We start from the raw sequence: 22,298 nt of genomic DNA on the forward strand, positions 1-22,298 counted from the left end.
GTAGTTTAAAACTGCTGGTGTATAGGAGATGTGACTTTTTTTGCTCATAATATCTAATAATATCCAATAATGTCTCAATATATTTTATGGGGTTGTACAGTATAAGTCAGCACCATTAATCTAATTATTGTTTTGTCTTCTCAGGTGATCTCGGATCAGCTAGTAATGCTTTTGGAGCTTCTGCTGGAGGAAGAGAAGCTGAGCCGGCAACAGTGCGTGCTCTACAGAGAACTTACAACCTACAGAATCAAGACGCTGAGGTAAGACCACACACACATGCAACCATTCACCCACACACACATGCTCAGACTTAAGTGAGCATATGCATCCAAGCTCCATAATCTCCTCCAATAATGAAATGTAGACGGTTTCCTCTCCCTTTCCATCCCAAGGCACACCGCTTAGTAATGTGTAATAAATTCTGCTGTAATAGCAGCTCTCTTCTTTACAGCCACCATTACTGACTAAATCCCACAAGTATTCGCTTCATGTTTTAGTACTGCACAAAGTTCCTTAATGGTACTATTAACAATGTTTGTGAGAATGTGTGTGTGTGTGTTTGTGTTTTCTTGTCTGTGTTTGTGCTCTGCAGCTGTGTGTGTTGATGGCTGAAGAGTTTTTCTTTACTGTACAGCACCTCTCAGTACAGGAGCATGAGTGTGAAAACACAGCTGCGTCGGAGCCCTTAAACTGTTGACGCTAACCTCCATCGTTAACACATAGTTTGTCTTGAAAAGAACAATTTTATTCATATTTAGTTTTTTAGAAGTTATTAATAAAAAACTTATTAATTATATGAGCTGTTTTGTTGAGGCAGTAATGTATATAATGGGGCCAGATGTTCTGTTGTACAAGGCCAATTGAGCAGCTATTGTAGTGAATCCAGACATCTAAAATTTAATCTCAGGGCATTTTTATTATTTACATTCCAAACTCAGAGTCAGGCCACAAAAGTTGCCTCTAATTTAGAATGTTTAACGTATTTCTGTCAGTTTATTAGCTAGAAGTTTGTTTTAGTGACTTTATTCAGTTCTTGTTTTTCATTTTAGTATTTAACCTTGCGGTCAACAAGCTGAGGCCACTTTGCATTTGGCCTTGGGTCCAGCTCTAGGTTTAGGCATCTTTAGTCAGACTTCCTGGCAGATGAAAGCAGTTTCTCATCTGCAAGTTCCATGAAAAACTTTTAGTGTTCGCTAAAAATACACAAGGCCATTATGCACACAGTCATGCATGGAAACACACACTCTTTCTCTCATACATGAACATACACACTCCTGCACGCATCTATCTGAAGGCAATGGTCCTGTCCTAATGTTAGTAATCTCATTCAGAAAAGGTTAATCACCTATGTCTCTTCTTATAAATGTAGCAATGTATTCTCCTTTCTTTCTCTCTCTCTCTCTCTCTCTCTCTCTCTCTCTCTCTCTCTCTCTCTCTCTCTCTCTCTCTCTCTCTTTCTCTCTCTCTCTCTGGCTCCTGGCCTGATTGTATTCACCTTCTCACTCAGCTTTTCTATGTCTGGTACTGAATCCTCCTCAGATAAATGATATGTTTAAAATTCTTGGACAAACACAGGACACAGTGCAGTTCAGTCTGTGTAGCCCCTCACTGTTCACCTCATAGAGAATTTGAGCTTTTTACATTGGCTGAATATTGGATTATAGAAGTGATTCTCATGGCTTCTGAATAGCGGTTAGTAATATCTCGACTCAAGGAAGGCATTGTGATAAAACACGACATAGATTGTTAACCCTGTAATATAACTGATTTATCAATACGGTCAAAATCTTTTCTGATGAAGAGTTCGCACACATTAAAAGTATAGTTTGGATCTTTTAAAGTGGGGTTGTTCGAGGTACTTATCCATAGTCAGTAATGGTGATCGGCACTTCCCCAGTTTGGAGAAGCAGGCAGCAGTACCAACATGGAAGCTTAGCAATGTACTGCTGTTGACTGGGCCACACAGCAAAACTTATTTTAGCCACCTTGAAAAAGGCCCACCTAAAAAAATCAGTATCAGTTTAAGTATATGCTATATCCAGAATATTTTCACCGCTTTATGACAGGGAACTGAAGCCATTATATCCATCTATGCTCTCTTAAAAGCCACCAGTCTCCCTTGACAAAACCAAGGGAGTCATTTTACCTTGCAGAACATGGAAGTTCTACCACTGCCTCAATTGGTTAGTTTGTTTGTGTTATTGTGCGACTTTGGTGTACATTGCACAATAACACAAACAAACTAACCGATCGAAGCAGCGGTAGACCAGCAACTCCTGTGTTCTGCAAGGTAAAATTACTTAGGGCCTGCCGAACTCCATCTACTATAGGTAATACACAGACTATGGAAAAGTACCTCATACTTCAAAAGATTCCAACTATCACTTTAATGACAGACTTTCCTGATTTGCTATTTGATCAATTTTATTAATCCATTTTATAAGGTATTTTCTCATTACTACAACTTAATCTGGTGATAAAACCACGGTATGCTGTTACATATTGTTTCACCACCTGTTAGTTGCTTGTCTCTCTCCATACAGCAGAGGGACATTTATAGTGATACGCTCTGCAGTGAATGTGATAAAGAAGCTTGTATCTGGGTTAAAGGTGCTGAGAAGATTGGTGTGCAAGTTAAAGACTGTGTGTGTGTGTGTGTGTGATTTGTGTGAGCACGTACATGATAGCGAAAGGAAATATGTGGCTGACCACAAGTGTGCGTGCAGTGGGACTGCTTTGTGAACAGTGTGACCATGAATACGTGTGTGAGTGTGTCTGTGAGCCGGAGCATGTGCTTGCATGTATGAGAGAGAGCATGCATGACTTTTCCCATTCCTTTCATATGAGCCTCATGTGACGCGAGATGCTGTGTGACTCTTATGTCTGCGTGTGCATCTATGTACATATGCATGCATGTAGTTTCGTGAGGGCATTTCTGATTTTGTGAGAGCGTAAATGCAGGCTTGTGTGTCAAGCACACAGGACACATTGTTTGTGCCCAGGTTAGGTTTACTCCTGCAGTGACTAAGGACTTCACTGGACCACATTAAGTCTGGTTCCACAACATGTGTCAAAAAAAAAAAGGCAAACAATGACAACCTCAGTGGACTCCACAGACGGGAAACAAAAACAGCTCCTCAAGTGTATAAAAAAAACCTCTAAGGGGAAAAATTTAGAAAGATCACAGAGGAGGGAATCCCCGTCCAGTCCTAATACAGTAGGTGCCACTGGGCAAGGCAGCTATAATAAGATAGTGTCATGGAGCACAGACATAATGTTAAAAGTAGAGCTGAAACAACTAGTTTAATTATCGACTGATCGTTTCTTGTTAAATATTTTGATTATTGTAATTTTTCAAGCAAAAATGCCAAACATTCCCTGGTGCCAGTTTGTCAGATGTGAAGATTTGCTGCTTTTATTGTCTTCAGTGATAGTAAATTGAATATCTTTGGACAAAACAAGCAATTTGAAGACATCAGCTTAGGCTTTACGAAATTCTGATCATGTTTCACTACTTTACACGAGGCTGCGTTTGGGCGACCATGCTGGCATACAGTATGTGCACAAGTCAAGACTACCATAAGACTGCATTCACATGCTTTTGCGTGTCTGTCTTGTCTAATAGATTCTATGTTTGTCATGGTAAGTGCATGCATACACAGAGTACGTTATGTGTCGGAGTCAGTGGTGGTGGTGTAGGGTGAAGGAGGGGCAGGGGTGCATTAATAAATGAAGGAATGTCACCGTGTTATTGCATGTGCTGTCAGAGAGAGAGGCCCAGCGAGAGGAAAACGAGTAAAAAAAGGGGGTAAGGAGAGGTGCACCAGGCAGCTGCTCTGCCCCAGGGCTCTCCCCAGGAATGTAACCCAGGGCAGGGAACAGCTGCCGGGACTACGCAGGCCAGAAGGGCAGGGCTGGCATCAGAGGGTACACATACTGTACACATTTGTGCACACTCACACATTCATGAATACAGACACACAGACATATCCTTGTTCCCATGTGGGCAGATGGTGGAAGAGCGTGTTACACTTAACTTTTACCCTTTGCTTTTTGTCATGTCTGATTTGGGATTTTTGCAGCCTTCCAGGGTAAACAGAGGTAGATAATATACTGTATGTAAAAGGGAATATTTCAAATTTGAAGGATAGAGGAACTAGAAAGCTCTTTTAAGACTAATTAAACTCATGTTTATTTAGTAGGTTGCGAAGGTAATGTGAGGATTTAAATGTGGCTGTTCTAGATGGAGCATTGCTCACTCCATTCTCATATTGCATAAACAGGTGGACAAACAACAAAAACTCCTATTAAGAGTGTGAACACAGCACACAGGTTGATCCATTTGGCTCCTTTCTAGACTGCAACCTCAAAATGAATATCTGTACAAGCACTGTAGAAATGCCCAAAGCTTGAGCTGTTGAAATAGAATCAATCACCCACGCTTGGTCACTGTACTCTCCAAAAGACTATTTTTTTTATCCTGTTTGTGTGGAGATAGTTATGGAGGAGATTAAACTACCCCCCCAAAAAATCGTCCAAGCACTGCATATCCACGCCTGCACAGACACACACACAAACACATACATGCACACGTACGCACGCACGCGCACACACACACACACACACACACAGACACAGACACATGCACGCTCATTGCAGATGATGAAGGAGGATGGCTGAGGTCTGAGGGACAGAGCCAGTCTCTGATCTCTCCTGTAACCGCGGCAACAGAGCTCCTATTGATCCTCTAGCAGAAAGGCCAGGCATTAGCTTTCACACACACACACACACACACACACACACACACACACACACACCAGTGAATACATAAAGTGTACACACACAGATGCACATTGTCAGAGAATTAAACAAACTTTGAAACATGAATTTTGGATTGAGATGGTTTCCTCTCTAAACCAAACTTCACGACTGTTAATCCTCCGATTCTGGATGAATCTATTCATTGTCAGCGGAGCACCTTCCAGTTTTGTCTCCTAGCTTGTCAGATTAGCTGTTTGCCTTCTGTTACTGGCCTTGAAGGAGATCTGTTGACATTAATGTGCGAGTGCACTGGTCAAAAGCATAAAAATAAAATAAACAGATTATAAATCTTTGCCATCATCTCCTTTTTTTAATGTTTTTTTGTAATTAGTGGTATAAACTATGTATGTTCCAGTCAGAAGCACTAATCGTAGATTTAACCCTTATTACAACAAAAGTAAATACAGTTATGCTTGGCACTGATGGCTCCCTGGATCAGCCAAGCAGCATGCTAAACTGAAACAGGGAGCGCAATGCAGAGAACCCCAATGGGTATACAGGAGTGGGCCAAAAGCACAACATTGACAAGACAAACCATTTTAACCCTGAGTCATGTTAGGATTTTGAACAGGGAAGGTGGAGGCTGAAGTGGTGGAAACAAAACTTTGCCAGCAGCATCAGCGGTGAGAGAGGCAGCATTGGTGTAGCAGGGATCAGTGAGGAAGGAGTCATATTTTAATGGATCCCCTTGATGTGAAAATGGCTGTGATTGGTGTGTGACTGATAGAAATAATTATTTAATCAGCGGGTGTATAATTTATCCCTTTAACTGCATATTGTGTGTACCAAGAGTACACCCATTGGTAAAGCTTTCACTTGGTCAGCTTCATTAGCTTTGAATGAACGACCATGAATCAACTAAAATTACAAAGACCAGTGACTTCAGAAATAACACGATGGCCATTTTAAGATGCATATGGGCTATATGAAGTGCAATTGTTTTTATTTAGTTAATTAAGTACAGTATATCTTTAGTTTGAAGTCAGCAATTATTTTCTTTGATTTCTTGATTCTGTGTTGCTCCATTTGACCACAGTGTGCTGTAATTTTTGCACAAAGTCTCTTAAATAGGAGATTTTGTATGTATTATTTCATTGTTGTATATTTTCCTCTGTTTCGGCTTCCAGGTGCAACATCGCTGGTGTGAGCTGGTGGTCAAACATGCGTACACTCGGGCTTACAGAGACGTGGAACACTTTCTGGTTCATGACCAGGTAAATAAATACACAACAACACCTGTGATTCAAGAAAAGCCTGTATGCAATAAGAAAAATAAACTTTAATAAAAAGTGATTGATTGATTGATTGATTGTGTGTGTGTGTGTGTGTGTGTGTGTGTGTGTGTGTGTGTGTGTGTGTGTGTGTGTGTGTGTGTGTGTGTGTGTGTGTGTGTGTGTGTGTGTGTGTGTTCCAGGCCATGGGTGTGTATCTGTACGGGGAGCTGATGGTTCAGGAGGACCCTGAGCAGCAGGCTCTGGCCCGTCGTTGCCTCTCATTGGTCACGGAACAAATGGACCAATCAGCACGCAGAGTGGTAGAGGAGATGGTCCTTTGATTTTGGAGGTGAAGTCTCATTCTCAGTCTTTCATTGCACTGTGTCAACCATGCTGCGCTGCATGGTTGTATTCTTTCATTTAAACTGAGATGCAAAATCTTTTGCACTTTTTTTTTTTTTTATCATCTCTGCAAATTAGTGGAATTCTAGTTTCATCAGAATTTACATCAAGAGTTCTCCTGACCAGCTAAATCTGAAATGTGCAGGTTTTGTGGGTGTTGATTTATTCTTCTTCCATTTTTTAAGTGTTTCTACACATAAAAGACAATATTTCTATCTCATATCTAATCTTTTATTCTAAGGTGACAAACGTATAAAAAAAGCTTTGTGTTGGATTGATCCTAATTCCATCTGCCTCAGCGGACAGTCCACACTTGAGTCACTTGGCTACCTACAGTATACTTCACATTCCTCTCTGATCCCATTGAGTGTGTGTGTGTGTGTGTGTGTGTGTGTATTTGTAGACTCAGAATGGGGCCTTTTCCGTAGTTTCACAGCAGCGCCATCAGGACGTGTTTGTCAGAAAAGGAATTTGGGAATGTGTTCTTCAAACAAACGAGAGAGGGAGGAAAGAAAAAGAGAACAGGTCAGCGAGCGTTTTCTGAGGGGCTCAGGGCGCTCTCTACTTAATGTGGGTGATTTTATATTGTTGACACTGAAATTCCTCCTGTATATGTGCGTGTTTATGTGTGTGTATGCATAACCACAACTGACGATTTAGAAACGTGAGGGGTTTATTGGTCTCACACTAAATGAAGGGAAGAGAGAAATTTATGGTTTAGACAGACAGACAGACAGACAGGAAAAATATGGGAGGAAGAGAGAGAGCGGAAGGGAGGACTAGAGTGAAGACAGGCCTCTTTGAAGCTGCTGATCTTTTCATAACAGTCCTGCTATTACTGACACTAACCTTTGAATAATGAGAGCAGGCAATTAAAAGGATTTGACTTGACAATTGAACTATAGTAACCCAGCTATTCTTTAAAGTTTTTAATCAATACAGTAGTATACTATGGATCCAATGTTACATATATGCCAAACAAAAATCCAAATATTTTAAATTTATAAGGTAACAGAAAAAAAAGCAGTAAATTCTCACATTGGAGAAGCTGAAACAAGCTGATGTCTGGCATTTTTGCTTAAAAATGACTTAAACGATTTGTTGAATATCAAAATAGTTGCTAACAATTTTCTGTTGATCTATTCTTTTATTGACTTAATCAATTAATCTAACTACTTGTTGCAGTGACATCTCCCTGGCAACATGAGCAAACAACCACACGGCCATGCCTGCTTCAAACCGGTAACAATGGTGTGAACAAAACATAAATCATGTAAAATAACCAAAATTGTTATTTTACTTTGGCAGAAAATGAAGTGTTGATGTAGAACCAATCACTCAGAAACCGATTAAGAAAGCAGGTGTTAATCTTATTATCTAGCACCCCGATACAGCAAGTATAAGTTTAAACAAGGCGTCTGTGACCTTGGTCAACACAGGCGGCCTCAAAAGGAGCTGCTACCTACTTGTCCTTGTCAACCTGAGTGACTTACAACACTAAATCCTTTTTTTAGGCCGTGACCAAGCCACTACAAGACCGGCTTTTATCTTCAGACACACACACACACACACACACACACACACACACACACACACACACACACACACACACACACACACACACACACACACACACACACACACACACACACACACAGACAGACAGCTTTATGCATTTGCGCAGGATGTGAAAGGCTTTCTAGACAAGTGCTCGGCATCTGGCTCAGTCCTGATAAATCTCTCCAAAAAACACACATACTGCACCCACGTATACATAGCGCCTCCCTACACCTCTCTGTGGAGCCTCACTACAAGTACAGGAGGACTGAAACGAATCCGCTAAAAGACCTATAAAAATAAAAAAGAATAGAAGAAAAAAAAGAAGCATTTAGAGATTTATACCCTAACTTTTACTATTGCTTCCCATTGGACTGAAGCAAACAAGCCTCTGTAAACATCAATGGATCATGCTGGTCAACTGAGCCCAGGTCCAGATCTCTCTCCAATTAAAATGATGGATGAACCAACCTCCTCACTGCTTTTTCATATTGCACTGTGGGGAGATGGATTTATGTTTTACTGCTCAGTTTGGGTGCCCCCACCATCTTTTCTGAAGTAGTCCTCCCTGTACCCTTTACACCAACCCACACACACACACACATAATAATACAGTGGGATTAGGCTGAGGCGGGCTGAGAGGGTTTTAACTGAAAACAACATGTCCGTCAAGGCGTACTCCCTGCTCTGTGTTTTTAAACCTAAAAAGCACAACCCTTTAAAGGAGAAGGGTGGTCTCCCCCTGTCTTTTTTTTTCTTTTTCCCTCCCCGCTCACTCCCTTGGTTCTTTTCTTCCCCCAGTACATGCCTCTGGAATCCCTCTTGATCCGCTTAATGAGGGGCATATCGCCGGGTTAGCCGAGCGTGGCGAATGGGAGAGGAGAAGAGGGGTAACCAAGGAAATAGTGTGAGAGAGAGGGAGAGAGGATCTACAGGTCTGGTCTTTCATGACTGCGCTCTGATGGCAGAAGTGAGGGAGAAAGTACAAACAAAGTTAGAGATTTCCCTTTCTAGGTGTTGCAGGTTAATGCTGACTTGAATATATAGTTAGAGGAGGAACAAAAAGAGACAGGGAGAGAAGATCTTGTTCTTTCATGTCTGGGCTGTGAGGGTTCCTGGCGTGCTGATTTGTGACTTATGATAAAATCACATTGCCAGGGATTACCACACAGCCCTGACCCAGCCAGCTGCCATGGTAACTACAGCCCCTCCTACTCACACACACACACACACACACACACACACACACACACACACACACACACACACACACACACACACACACACACTCTCATTCGTCCCGCAGAAACTTAAAACCAAAGAAGACATGATGATCTAAGAGTGTGTGTGATTGTGTTTAAGGAGTTGATGATTTGGAAGTGCGGAGAAGAAAGAAGGATGATGAGGGAGCCAGAGGGTCTTGATGTGGGTGTTTCGCAAGTGTGTGTGTGTGTGTGTGTGTGTGTGTGTGTGTGTGTGTGTGTGTGTGTGTGTGTGTGTGTGTGTGTGTGTGTGTGTGTGTGTGTGTGTGTGTGCGCACGCGCCCTAGTCAGTCCGCCAGACAGGTTTTGTATCCTCTCTCCAGCCAGGCACAGAGCTTAGCTGATTGGTGAACAGTGATTGATTTCCTCTTTGTTCACAGTGGCTAAGTTCTGCACCTGAGGAGAGCATGACCCAGACAAGCAGACAAAGGAAGACAATGAATGTGTGTGACAGAAAGAAAGAACAGACGTTTTTACAGTGGCAGCTGTGTGTGTTTGTGCTTTTGTGTTTCATTTATCTAATGTGTGTTTATACTGTACATTTCAGTCACAGAACTCCTTCCCCTTTGTCCTCTACCGTTTTCTCGCTCCTTACAGAACTTGTTTGTCCTGCATCCTTTCCCTTATTTTTTTTTTTCTAATTTCACTTTTCTCCTCCCGCTTCCTTATCCTACATTTTCCTTCAATTTGGTCTAAACTCAGTCAAAAACTCTATAATACTTTCCACTGAGACCCTCTCACTCAGAAGAATTAAACACACAAGCCTCCTTACAAATTCAAAACGCTGTGCAACACTACTAATGAGCCCCAATCTACACTCTCCTGCTTTGCCTGTTGTTCATTCCCTCTTCTTTTATCTTCCTCTGCGTCCGTCTCCTTTCAGATACGTAGCGTAAAAGATAATCCTGCAGATGACGCCAGTTTGCACGCTTCGTAGTTCTAGCAAAGGTGAGAGTAAGTACCTCAAGAGAGAGACTGTACTTCCAATACTAAAGAGGCCTGGGGAGACCCAAACTCTGCTTAATGCTGCTGACAGATATTTAGGCCCTGTTTACACAAATACGCTCATGGGTGAAAACGACAAAATATTTTATCAGCTGTGCCTTTCGTTTAGACGGCGACGGCGTTTTTGGGGCTTAAAAACGCAAAAAAGTGAAACCACCCTCAAGAGTGGAAATCTTAAAAATGCTCCACCGTCGCGTTCCCGACTAGGGGTAAAAACGCACTGTGCAAGAGTGTGTGTGTGTGTGTGTGTGTGTGTGTGTGTGTGTGTGTGTGTGTGTGTGTGTGTGTGTGTGTGTGTGTGTGTGTGTGTCTGCGCGCGTGTGTGTGCCGTGTGTGTGTGCATTGTTTGGAGCAATAACTCCACCTCCTGGTCTGTCCAGACAAAATTGTTAGCTTTTGTTGTTCGCTTCGCGCTACTAGGTAGAAGGAAGGTTCTACGCAGGCGCACAGACTTGGTGGTGTTGTGTGGCAGTGCTTCACACTACCACCTAGCCGCCTGGTCTGCATACTACATCGAATTTCACACACTTTTGCGTCACCATATGCACGCAGATTAAGGGACATAAAGGCTATACTGTTCCGTCTTTCGCGTTTTCGACTCACAGCTACTCCTAATGGGTATCGTAGCTTCCCAGTCCCGGCAAGTTTGAAGAAGGAAACATGGAGGACCACACGTATTCAAAATCAAAATTTCAGGAACAGGAGTCTTCTTCTTTCGCCCAAAATAATAAAACGGATGTTGAAAAGAGCAAGAGACTGGCGTCTTCAGAAAAAAGAGTGAGCATTGGAGCTGCTTTGGACGCACACACCAAATCCCAACTAGTTAATTATCCTCCGGACCGCTGCAGTCTCCTTTTCTTTCTCTCTCCTTTCTGTCGGGTGTACACCTTTGCTTTTTGACGCGTGAAGGCTACCGTAGCTGCAATACGTACTTTGAACTGCGTGGCGAGAGAGAGTTGATTGCGATATATGATCTCACCGCTAGATGGGAGAAATTCTTACACAATGTAGCTTTAAAACGCTCTCAAAAGTTAGCGTTGGCTGCTTCTCGCTCGCCATGATTGCTCTGCTATCAGCGCCTGTCACGTACCGTGTGGAGCTTGTGAGCGCGCAGCCGAGAAGCAGTGTCGCTGTCAAATCTGTCCCTGGGAAAAGTAACGTTGCGCTGAATTGAAAAATGAACTATGTTTCGTTACCAAATTTTCAGTAGTAGCATGCAGTTACACTACTTTTTACGTGAAAAAGTAGTTAAGTTACTGAACACTGGTCATAATGTACTGTTTTAGTTACTTTACCATTGCATACTAATAGGACATGTTTAAATACGTGCAGCGTTGGATGACTGTATATTTGACTATATCTTGGCTGAGTGTAGTGACTTCCTGTTATCGTTCTTCGCATCTCAAACTCTCGACAAGGAAGTACATTTCCTAAAATGTCAAACTATTCCTTTAACTTGACAGTTTAATTTAGTTATAGCAGGGTAAGTCCTTAAAAAAGGTTAATGGGCCTTTCAGCAAATCTGTGCTCAAAATAATCCTTTAAGTACTTAAATTGCAGGTTTTCAACTTTATATCACTTTGGCAGTGAAAAGTGCCGTCTGTGTATCCCCGGCTGAAGTGTATTGATTTCTGATCTAATCTCAGCCTGAGGAAGCCAAGATACTGAGATCCATAAAGCATTCTCACAGAACACATCCTCACACTGTGAAGGAAAAAAGGACTGAGACGTCAAAGGATGGAAATCTTCTGGAACCCTTGCAACAATTTACAACCTTTCCATCATGTATACTGTATTTATATTAGGGTTGTCAGTTTTCACTTTATTTGGACAAGTGGATTTACTGCACGATATATGAGCTTCTATTGTTTTGGTTTTAGAGAAACAAAAGGTTGTGATCCTGTAAAACACTTACTGATGACAAGAAAAGCAGGAATTGGGAATTAGGGTCACACCGCACGCTTCATCTCAACTGTTGCATAGTGTACTAAGTGATGGTTCCCAAAATTAGTCAAGATAAGCTTTAAACACAAAAACTAACTTTCTCAACAACATGAGCAGGTTCATCATGCAAGGCTCTATTTAGCATGCCCACGTCTGCCAACACAATGATCAATAAATCTCAGTCTGTCTCACTTGTCCCAAGAAATAGATTTGTTTTGGAACTGTTATACAACAACCTCCATTTGTATCTTCCTACCAAACAAACGGTTTCTCTGAAATACAAATACCTAGTCAGTGCAGTCATCATCCAAGCTGTCAATAACTCCAGCTGGACTACATGCAAAGAATAAATCATGTATGTCTGATACTTTTAAGTTTAAAAAACTGGCCTACAGTAACTTACTGTATAACCCTTGCTATAACGTGGGTGTCCACAGTTATACTAGCTAATTGCAATGCAAAGCTATACCGCTCTGGACCGATTACTCCCTAATCAAAACCATGACAGATGGCTGGAAATGTATTTTAAAACTGGTCGGTCTTTTTTTGGCAATCAGAATATGAGGCGTGAGGAGGTATTATAGCGCTCTATATTCACGACGACAAAATGGCGACTAAACGAGGACAGATGTGTGAATTAGAAATGAGGGCCATGTGGAGCCTGCCATTTTTAGACCTATATTTAGGGCCTGTTAAAAGAGTAATGACCATCAAAGGCCTGTAAAAGAGAGGAATTGCCATCAGAGCCCATATCTAAAAGGTGATTTATTACACTCTAATGGGAGGGAAATGGTGCTCCACACATCAAAGGACAAAGCAACATTGTATAAAGACGCCGAAAATAAACGTATTCAGCCCACACCACCCACACAGTCTTCTCTTCACGCAAATAAACTTGACTGATTGTCTTTTTAATGTCAAGTATATTTTAGACAGCTGTTGTATTAGATTCTATTTTGAAGTATATGTTTGCAATATCCTATATCTATAACTTTTAGTGATGCAGTATATATGCATGCTCCTCACAGAAGGTAATGGAATGTGATTTTGATGGATTTATAGTTGGATTTTTGTGATCAGACTCTTGAAATAGAATTATAGCCCTTTTTTATGGCAATTATGTACCGATAATTTTGGATAGCTCCCACCAGCCGGCAGTGGTCTTGCTGGTGGAGAGGTTTCTACCGGGTCAACCAGCTGGTGAAATACAACCATCTCAACAGTTTAAATGAACCTACAGTATTGTGGTATCTTGTGGGTTTAGCAAAGCAGAACACTGCCTGACACGCAGCCTGATTACTAATTACTTTTTGCTTCATTACAGACAAAAAAAGGGAAAAGTATGTATGCTTTGGGAAAAAGGAGAAGAGAGATTCGGGCTTGGCTTCCTGTGCCTACTGAGCTGATAATCAGTCCTATACAACCACTGGCTCAGTTCAGCAGGAACAGGTTTCCAGTCCACTCACCACCAAACCAGAAGCAAACACAAGCACTGGTCGCAACAGACTTTTAACAGATTATACACGAGAGCCGCTGTTCTTTTGGACAACTAAGTTATTATGGATTTTATTTTACAAGAATTCTTTTCAGGATTTGAAAAATGATCTCATCCATGCTGGTACCACAGTTTTCACACAGCATGTGCATTGGTGATAGATGGATTGCACTATATTTCAAGAGATGACTTTACATAATTGTATGCCTTTAAAGGAGCATTTCAGTGAACTTTCAACTATAATTATTTTAGGACAAAACGGTTTGGAACTTCTTTGTAGAGCTAGGCTGATGAATCAGTTGGGCCCGTACTATCTGCCTCCATTAGCTTATTGCAGATATATCTATTGCTGAAACAATTTGTCGATTAATCAAAAAGATAAATAATTGGCAACAAGTTTGATAATCGTTAAATCTTTGTGATTTTCTTGTGGGTTTTGTCTGTTTTATTTGACTGTGAAATTGGAAAATCGCTGTGTTTTGAACTTGGATATGGAACAGATATAGACTAAACAATTAATTAATTTTTTTTACAGGAGTATAGATTATAAAAAATTATTATTACTTATATATATATCGGCAGAAAATATGTTTGCAATAAGATGTTAGAAATAGTGTCTGCATTACATAGTTTGTCCACCAGAGGGTACACATTTCTTTTTTCCAACTGTAAAATGTCATGCTCTATCGGTCAAACTATTATCAGAATTTAAAATAAAAAAATATTGGCATCCGCATCCAAAACCCAGCATCGGAAGGGGTCTGTCTTCGGCCAAATATGTAAACTGGATCGTTTGTCTAGACTGAACACACACAGCATTCAGTGTTTGTCTTCACATCATGTAAACACAAACCGTTCCGCCGGAGGACTGTGGACATCTACCAAATGTTCTGTAATGCTTTAATCTAAACTTATCGTTCTCTTCCAGGTTGACTACAGATGGAGATGACAGGAGTTTGGCGTACGAGGGTCCAGAGGGTTCACCTCCTCTTCTGTAAGAGAGGGGATGCTGCACAATCGCTCAGTAGAGTAAACACCAGAAGGCTGCACTCTTATTTTACAACCAAGGCCAATTGGCAAGGTTTAGAGTACAGCAGTTCTGTCCATTCAAGGCTAAAGAAATAAGTGGTGTGTGTAAACCAATAACAATACAAGATGTTCCTTGTGAGATGAAATGTTGTTGACTACATTATTGCATACTGTGGTCAAAGAAAAATGACATAATGTCACCGGTTTTAAAATGATAGACACTGGGAAAAGGGAGATATTTCACTGATAGAGATACTGCATCACTGTAAACCCAGATTTAGTTGTAATTAAACTTTTTAGTGGTCACTCCTTATTCTTTCATGTTTTGTTAAGAAACATATTAATTACTAAATCACATTAGTTGTTTGTATTAATCAGCTAAAGTATGCAGTGCACAGATCACATTAAGCAGAGATAATTAAGGATGTTAAGTTTCTGTATGGGAGGGGCGGGGTCACTTGAACTGTTCTTTTAGACACCATGACTCCAGAAAAAGATTATTTATGTTTACTAAGGATTTTTAGTAATGACTACTAATGTAAACTTGATTTGTCTACTGCATCAACTTACCGCTCTGTTTTAATACAACTTGACCTGTTAAGTTTCACCTTGTGTAAAAACTTAGATGGTTTTAAGCAACGGGTTTCCACACAAATTTCGAGTAAAGTCAACTAATTTGGGATAACAGTGCACCTCCATCCATGTTTAAGAACCTGAGCTGTGTTTAAGTTTCTGTGTGTGCAGGTGTGACTTCATGTCTGTTTAGTCTGAAGCCATGATCTGGTTCTTAAGAGTTTAGACAGGAAATACTTTCAGATGAGTCAAGTTTTCATACATAACAAATTACTTCACTCTGGTCAGTAACAACACTGGAAAGTATACAACCTCTCGGGGCATTTCTATATGTGTAAATGATGATTTTGTAATTGCTGTGCAAACTTTTTTTCTTTGTATAGGTCAAGTGAACATTTTTAATATGTTCATGTTAAAATAAAATGTTTTCTTAAAATAAATGCATGACTTTTTTTTTTAAACTTATTCCATCACTGAAGGAGCAAACCTAAACAGCTTTGGTACTATTATTGCCAGTAAGTGGTAAAGCCTCACAACTCTTAGTACAAAACTCAAAGCAGAGCATCAAATTTGCATGTAATCACATGTTCAACTGACTAAGTACAACACACATAATTACACAGTAACTTTTTCACCACACCTAATCAGTGTGTCATTAAAGACTTTTTTTCATATGAAGTATGAAAGTCTTTCACCATGCAGTGCTCACAATTCTTTTGATATGCTTCTCTTCTAATTTGCATAAATACATTACACCAACAATTAATCCAACTGCTCTTAATGGTTAATCACTGAACGGTTTGGTAAGCCTACAGATTTTGAATTGGTTTGTCAGCTATATAAAATGTGTGTCTGTATGAACATCTAAATGACAGGTAACCACACATAATGAATACTTTTTATTTCTTATTGATTTCACCTAGTGGTAACCACAATTGGTCACCCTATAAAAACGTGAGTTGGGGGGGGGGGGTAACGCTGGCATTTTTTGACTTTTGCTTTTGAAATCCATTTATCACTGATCCCGTCTTGATAGAAATTTGACAGCAGTCATGGAAAAGACATCCACTTTGACTGACCACCTTGTCACAATTCTGTCTTATGTAAAACATGGAAGGAGGTGCCAAAGTGGTAACATCCATGCTCCAGAGTCTATCATAAGACAAGAAATTACATACAATTATTTAGCTAGAATTGTGTAAATGCTAAATCATTAAACTGAGATCTGTGATATGACCTCGTAACATGTAGTGATAAGGAAGGCAGCGTTAGTGACAAAAAAGCCCTCTCCGTAGAACTCCAGCAATTGCTCCCATCTTTAGCCCACTTTTTACTTTCAAAAGTGTAAAACAAATATGCTCACAAATTACATCTTGTGCCAAATAAAAAAAATAAATAAAATAAAATCAATCATCCTGCATGATTCCAAAAATGTAACCATTTTGCTTAGATAGCACAAGAAATGTAGCTACACAGCATACATTTGTTTAAATTTCTGTCAAGCTCCATCAGTAGTCAATCAGTAGTCATAGTCTATTATATAGACGCATAAGCAGGGTATTCTCAATGTCTGGCTCCAGTGGGCATTTTAAATGTCTAGACTTTATGGATCAAACACAAAAAGGGCAGGGAATCATTCTCCATCTTTATGAATAATGAAGCAATAGAAAATGTACATTGAGAAAGGAGTGACATACATTTCATTATTTACTCCGTACTGTCAGAATGTTTTTCATATAAACATTTCAACCTTTTAACACAAATAGTATTTAAACAAAGATAACTGGTGTTCAGTTTCCCTCTCTTCCAAACCTAAATGTATTTCAGTCAGTATGTGTAACATGAAGGATTTATATTGTGAGGCAATTATATGAGTGGGAAGACTCTGACACGTCGTATGAGCTGCTGCTTCTTTGCAGTGTGATCTGTCACTGCTCAAGTGTCCTTGTGGGCCTTGTAGTGTGTGTGTGTGTGTGTGTGTGTGTGTGTGTGTGTGTGTGTGTGTGTGTGTGTGTGTAATTGTAGCCTCTATACATAATCTGTCCTCGCTGTGCTGTTTTGACACACTCCTGTCATTGCGCCGCAGCATATCTACACAAGAACTTGGCTATTTGTCATTCTGCAAAGGTGCCCTGAAAAAACCCTGAGCCGAGGATGAACTTACTGCTGTGTGGTTCTGTGCATTATTGTGTGTGTGTGTGTGTGTTTTAGGTGTGAGTGTGTGTGCTTTGTTCTCGGTAGGGCTCGGTGCTGCATGCATATGTGCCAGTGTGTCTTGAAGTGCTTCGATCCTGAGATGAACTCTGTTAGCGTCGCTTGATAAGCAGCTTCCTTCGTTTAGTCCGAGCTCCAGCGAGCTGAGAACACACGCTGCTTCATCAACCAGACCAGACCGCTCCACCACCTGGACTCACACACAAAGACAAAAAAGATATTGCTTGTGACAGGCCTTTACCAGAAAAAGAAAAAACGGTATCTGAAAAGGCATTACTTCAAAAAGAAAAGGGACTCGTTATTTGTGATATATTATAATATCAAATTCAACAGCACACTATATAATTCCAGATATTTACTTTAAATCCACCTAAATAATTAGAGCTCATTCGACATCCAAAAATCTAACTGTGGTGTACATGGTATGAGACATTTTGGATAACAAATTACCCACAATTACTCATAAATCATAACATGCTGTTTTCCCAATGTAACTTTTGGGTGAATCATAAAATTAAGCCAACACTAAAAATAAATCCTTAAAGAACTTGGAGGAATTAAAAATGTGAACATCTACAACTCCATGCTGAGGAAGATTGTGTGATACGGACAAAAGCTCCAACAAAGCTATTAAGTGGATCTTGTGGTGAGATTCTTTTTTGTCAACTGCTGTCAAAAATGAACATCCAGTCTTTTATTAGAAAATAATTTGCAAAACATTTACAAATTATTTTGCAGCAGAACAACATGTACGAGTCGTGACATGCATGACTGTCTAACCATGGGATGGGTGAAACATGAATTAGGAAATGACTGAAAACAGCTCCTCACCGTCTGTAAAATCTCGGTTGATCCGCTCAGCGATTGTTGGAAGAAAACAGCAAAGTTGACTAAGAGCTTGAGGATCAATAATGGAGACAGTGATGGTTGCTGAGGTTGTGGTGACAGAAGAGTGACCAATGACTGCAGAAGGCCCACAGGAAGAGGACGAGCTAAGACCAAGAACAGGGAGTGCAGGTGGTGCCATGCTTCTTTGGCATGTACCTGGAAACAGTGATCATATCATTCATTTATGGTAAGTGGACATGTTTATTTATAGATCACAAAAATCACTGCTTTAAAGTGCTCATATTATGCTTTTTGGCTTTTTCCCCTTTCCTTTATTGTGTTATATATCTTTTATAGGTTTACAAAGTGAAAAAGCCCAAAGTCCACTCCAAAGGGACTTACCATCTTCCAGAGAAAACACTGATCACCAACTGCTCCAAACAGCTCTATAGTAGTCCAGCCTTTACTTCACTTTGTAACACACGTTATAATGCTCGCCTAGCTGCTAGCGTGGCACGACCTCATACTCTGCAACTGACTGGGTTGTATTGCTGACCTAGCTACTGCGCATGTGTGACTCCCAACAAAGATGGAATAGAAGTGTGATGCCTCACTCTGTAGCTAAAACAGAGAGCTCAACACACAGGGTGAAAATAGGAGCTGCAGCAATGTGCAGTACAACACAAATATGGTATTTCTTTGAAAATTAAACCATGTAAAACTATTCTGAAAATGAGCATAACATGAGCACTTTAAGTATCTTTCCTCCAAATAAAAATCAATAGATTAGTAATTCACAAACGATGAACAAAGACAACCTTATGCAAGTTGATCGTAAGATCGTAATGGGAGAGGTGGCAGTGACGACAGCGAGTCTCCCAGAGTTATAGGAGGAGGCGGACAAACGGGAGACAGAGAGATGAAACTCGGGCCAGCTGGCCAGACACTCACTGAGAAATCAATACTACATCACCCTTTTCACCCGGCTCCCCTCCCTCTTTTGAATCTCTCTCTTCGCCACTGTCTCATTCTCTTCCGCTCAGATCATCCATAATTTATTCTTTAATGTGTTATTCTTCTTTCTCTGTATTTGTTCTTTGGCTTTCAACATCTGCCAAGAGCAAATAAACGACCTTCCACATAGTTACAGTATGTTGTTGAGTTATGATACTGCACATTGAATAGACACACTACCTGAGATCATGTCCACACTACTTCCTTCCCCAGTCGTATCAAACCAAGTTCAGCACGTCAATACAGCGTTGTTCGTTACCATTTAGCCACAGCAGTCTTGCCAATGCAAGAGCAGCAACAAGATAATAAGTAAAAGGTTTCAAATAGGTTTCCAAATTAAATGGTTATAAAATAAAAAGACCATGATAGCGGTTCTGTGTGACTGTGCACAGTGGTGTTTTTAGCGAAATGTTAATGTCAGCATACTAACACGCTCACAGTGACAATGCTAACATGTTGATGTTTAACAGGTTTACCACATTCACTAGCACTGAACACAAAGTATAGCTGGGGCTGATGGGAATTCTCCTAAATGAAGAAAAACTAGATCACTTAAAATAATTTCTCTTTTTAAAATCTTACCAGCTGTAGTGCTCGGTGGTGCCCCCTGTTGGTGGGGTGGTGGTAGAAGGTCAGCAGCCACAGCAGGGGGCCACGGTCATCAGGCCCAGATGTCACCAACAGCTGGATGGCCACCTGTACCCAGTGGGCACACTGAACCAGCAGGAACCAGGCCTCAAACATTTTGTGGTGCCCTCTACAGGACAGGAGGAGAAAACACTTCCATTAGGCATCATGGAATATGAAAGACTTTTCTGTACTGCTGCTGTGGAGGACATTACAGCACACCAGACAACATAATTATATTATACTTCTCCAATCCCTGCCCCAAACTGCTGTTGTAAAATACAACTGACAACTGTTAGCCCAATAACATACACACAAGTTGTTGTCCAAATAATAACTTGGCCATAAAGGAGAGAAGTGGGGAGGTATTTTAATACCCTTTGACAAATGGCCTTTGAAAGACATCTGTGATGTTGTTTCACCAAAGTTTTCATGAAACGATTTGGTTGTCAGTGCGCCACACAAACCCTTTAATAACAGGCTGTCTGGGGTAATTTACACCATAAAAGTTGTATTAATGAGCCACAACTCTGAGTGGCTGTCAGTAATGTTAGTCCTGCCCCCACTGACAGGAACATTGGATAATCAAAGAGAGACAAAGCTGTTACACAGATCTGATTCAGAATTAGACACCGAATCATATTATTTGTTCCCAGTTGTCACATCACACTGAAGTACAGCTGTGATTGGCTTTTTCCACATGGTGATATTTCATCACATAAAAAAAAATTATAAAACAGTGATGAGGATCAATTTTATGCTTGCATAGTACTTAAGTAACATCTCAAACCACAACATCCAACCTAAATCTAAAGTAAAATATTAAGTTTTGTTAAGTCTAATAACACTTCTTTACCATCCGTGCCAAATTACATTTATAATACTTTATAACACTCTCTATTCACTCGGCACTGCAAGCCGTGGAACACAGTCCTGCCAAAAACAAGTGAGGGATGGCAGGACACAGGAAATGGGAAGCTTTTAAGCACAAATGGCAAATATTTCCTGGTCCATTGTCTTTAATAGTACCAAAAATAACTGAAATAAAAAGGGAAATCTGATAGATTTTGGGTGTGCAAGGTTGTTTTTTTTGTAGCTTCTGGATTCTGACTGTGGTTATATGCACCCCAGCTCTCTCCTTTTTGTCTTTGGTTGAGCCCAGTGGTTTCCTCTTCTACCTTCTAAATAGTTTTTTTTCCCTTTTCCTTTTCTGATATCTAACACAATATGTTTGTAGTTTGGACTTTTGATTTAAAAAATAAAGCCTCTGGAAAACTGTGATTGTTTCACTATTCTCTGACAATTTATGGGCAAGACAATTAATTAGCAAAAATAATCAATAATGAAAATAATAACCCTAAAATAATAAAGGAAGACAGAGAGAGGGGAGTGTCATGGATTACTGTAAAATGTAAACAAGTGTGCAAGAGAGCTGCAACAGAGCCACACAGCTGCAACAACGAGACTATAACTTTCCCTTTCCCTAATACCATCATTAGGCCTCTTTTCCTCATCTCCCCTCTTTCCCCTTGGCTCCCAAATATGAACAGCAGCAACCCTCTGCAGAGCCCTGGCAGCTGCATCCTTGCTAGGAGCAACACAACATACTACTTTCCCACTGCTGGCTCAGAACAATGTTTTTGGAATTTTGCAAGGAGCTCCAGAAAGAGCAGTGGTGGGGATAATGGGCCCTGTTAAAAACCGCAGCTGGAGGGTATCAAGTCAGCCGTCTCCATCTCTAGGACATCAACTGCTTTTTATCTGCATCCCCAATCCTCTTTCTCTCTAAATCCGCACAACCAAGGCTACTCACTCTCTCCTTTTCTCCATTACATGCTAATGTGGTACGTTTTCCTCTGTCCACTTTCTCTTGTTCGTCTTCTGCATTCCTTTTCTCACTCTTATTGGTCTTTCTAACACTTGTTTTCTCAACAGCTCTCTCTTTCCAAAACTAACGGCCTCTAATAAGTGCTTGGAGGAGCCACGCAGTGCACCAGGACCCCGCTGCTGTAATGCAAGGGGGAAATATCTGACTAACCACCCCCTCAACTGCAGCTAATGGAAAAAAGAACACCACACAGGCATTCAGTAGGGTGGTGGAAGCAGACACACATTAACACATTCCCTCTGCGAGCCTTTCTCACTCACTAACCTGGTGCTACTGCTGCTGTCTCCGTCTCCATCCTCTTCCTCCTCTGTCAGTCTCTGTAATGAGCCACTGAGCCAGTTCAGGTGATGTCTCCAAACTTCCTGAGGCATCTCTGCAACAACAGATTCAGATATACAGACATTATGACTTTTCAATTAGCATTC

The 22,298-nt window shown here is 40.6% G+C and overlaps 2 protein-coding genes across 2 annotated transcripts in view; one reads left to right on the forward strand and one right to left on the reverse strand.

Moving 5' to 3' along the window:
* The window catches only part of LOC120560905 (aminopeptidase O (putative)), a 74,319-nt gene extending 58,577 nt beyond the window's left edge, over nucleotides 1–15,742 (forward strand). The window contains 5 exon segments of the mRNA XM_039803796.1: nucleotides 145–202; nucleotides 205–260; nucleotides 5,949–6,035; nucleotides 6,236–6,384; nucleotides 14,629–15,742. Coding sequence (XP_039659730.1) covers nucleotides 145–202; nucleotides 205–260; nucleotides 5,949–6,035; nucleotides 6,236–6,376 — 342 coding nt within the window. The 3' untranslated portion in view covers nucleotides 6,377–6,384; nucleotides 14,629–15,742.
* A 1,193-nt stretch (nucleotides 15,743–16,935) lies between these two features.
* The window catches only part of fancc (FA complementation group C), a 32,146-nt gene continuing 26,783 nt past the window's right edge, over nucleotides 16,936–22,298 (reverse strand). The window contains 5 exon segments of the mRNA XM_039803797.1: nucleotides 16,936–17,560; nucleotides 17,563–17,706; nucleotides 18,348–18,560; nucleotides 19,941–20,115; nucleotides 22,138–22,246. Of these exon segments, the coding sequence (XP_039659731.1) occupies nucleotides 17,510–17,560; nucleotides 17,563–17,706; nucleotides 18,348–18,560; nucleotides 19,941–20,115; nucleotides 22,138–22,246 (692 nt within the window). The 3' untranslated portion in view covers nucleotides 16,936–17,509.

The sequence above is a fragment of the Perca fluviatilis genome, chromosome 6, assembly GCF_010015445.1.
Source record: "Perca fluviatilis chromosome 6, GENO_Pfluv_1.0, whole genome shotgun sequence".
Taxonomy (NCBI): domain Eukaryota; kingdom Metazoa; phylum Chordata; class Actinopteri; order Perciformes; family Percidae; genus Perca; species Perca fluviatilis.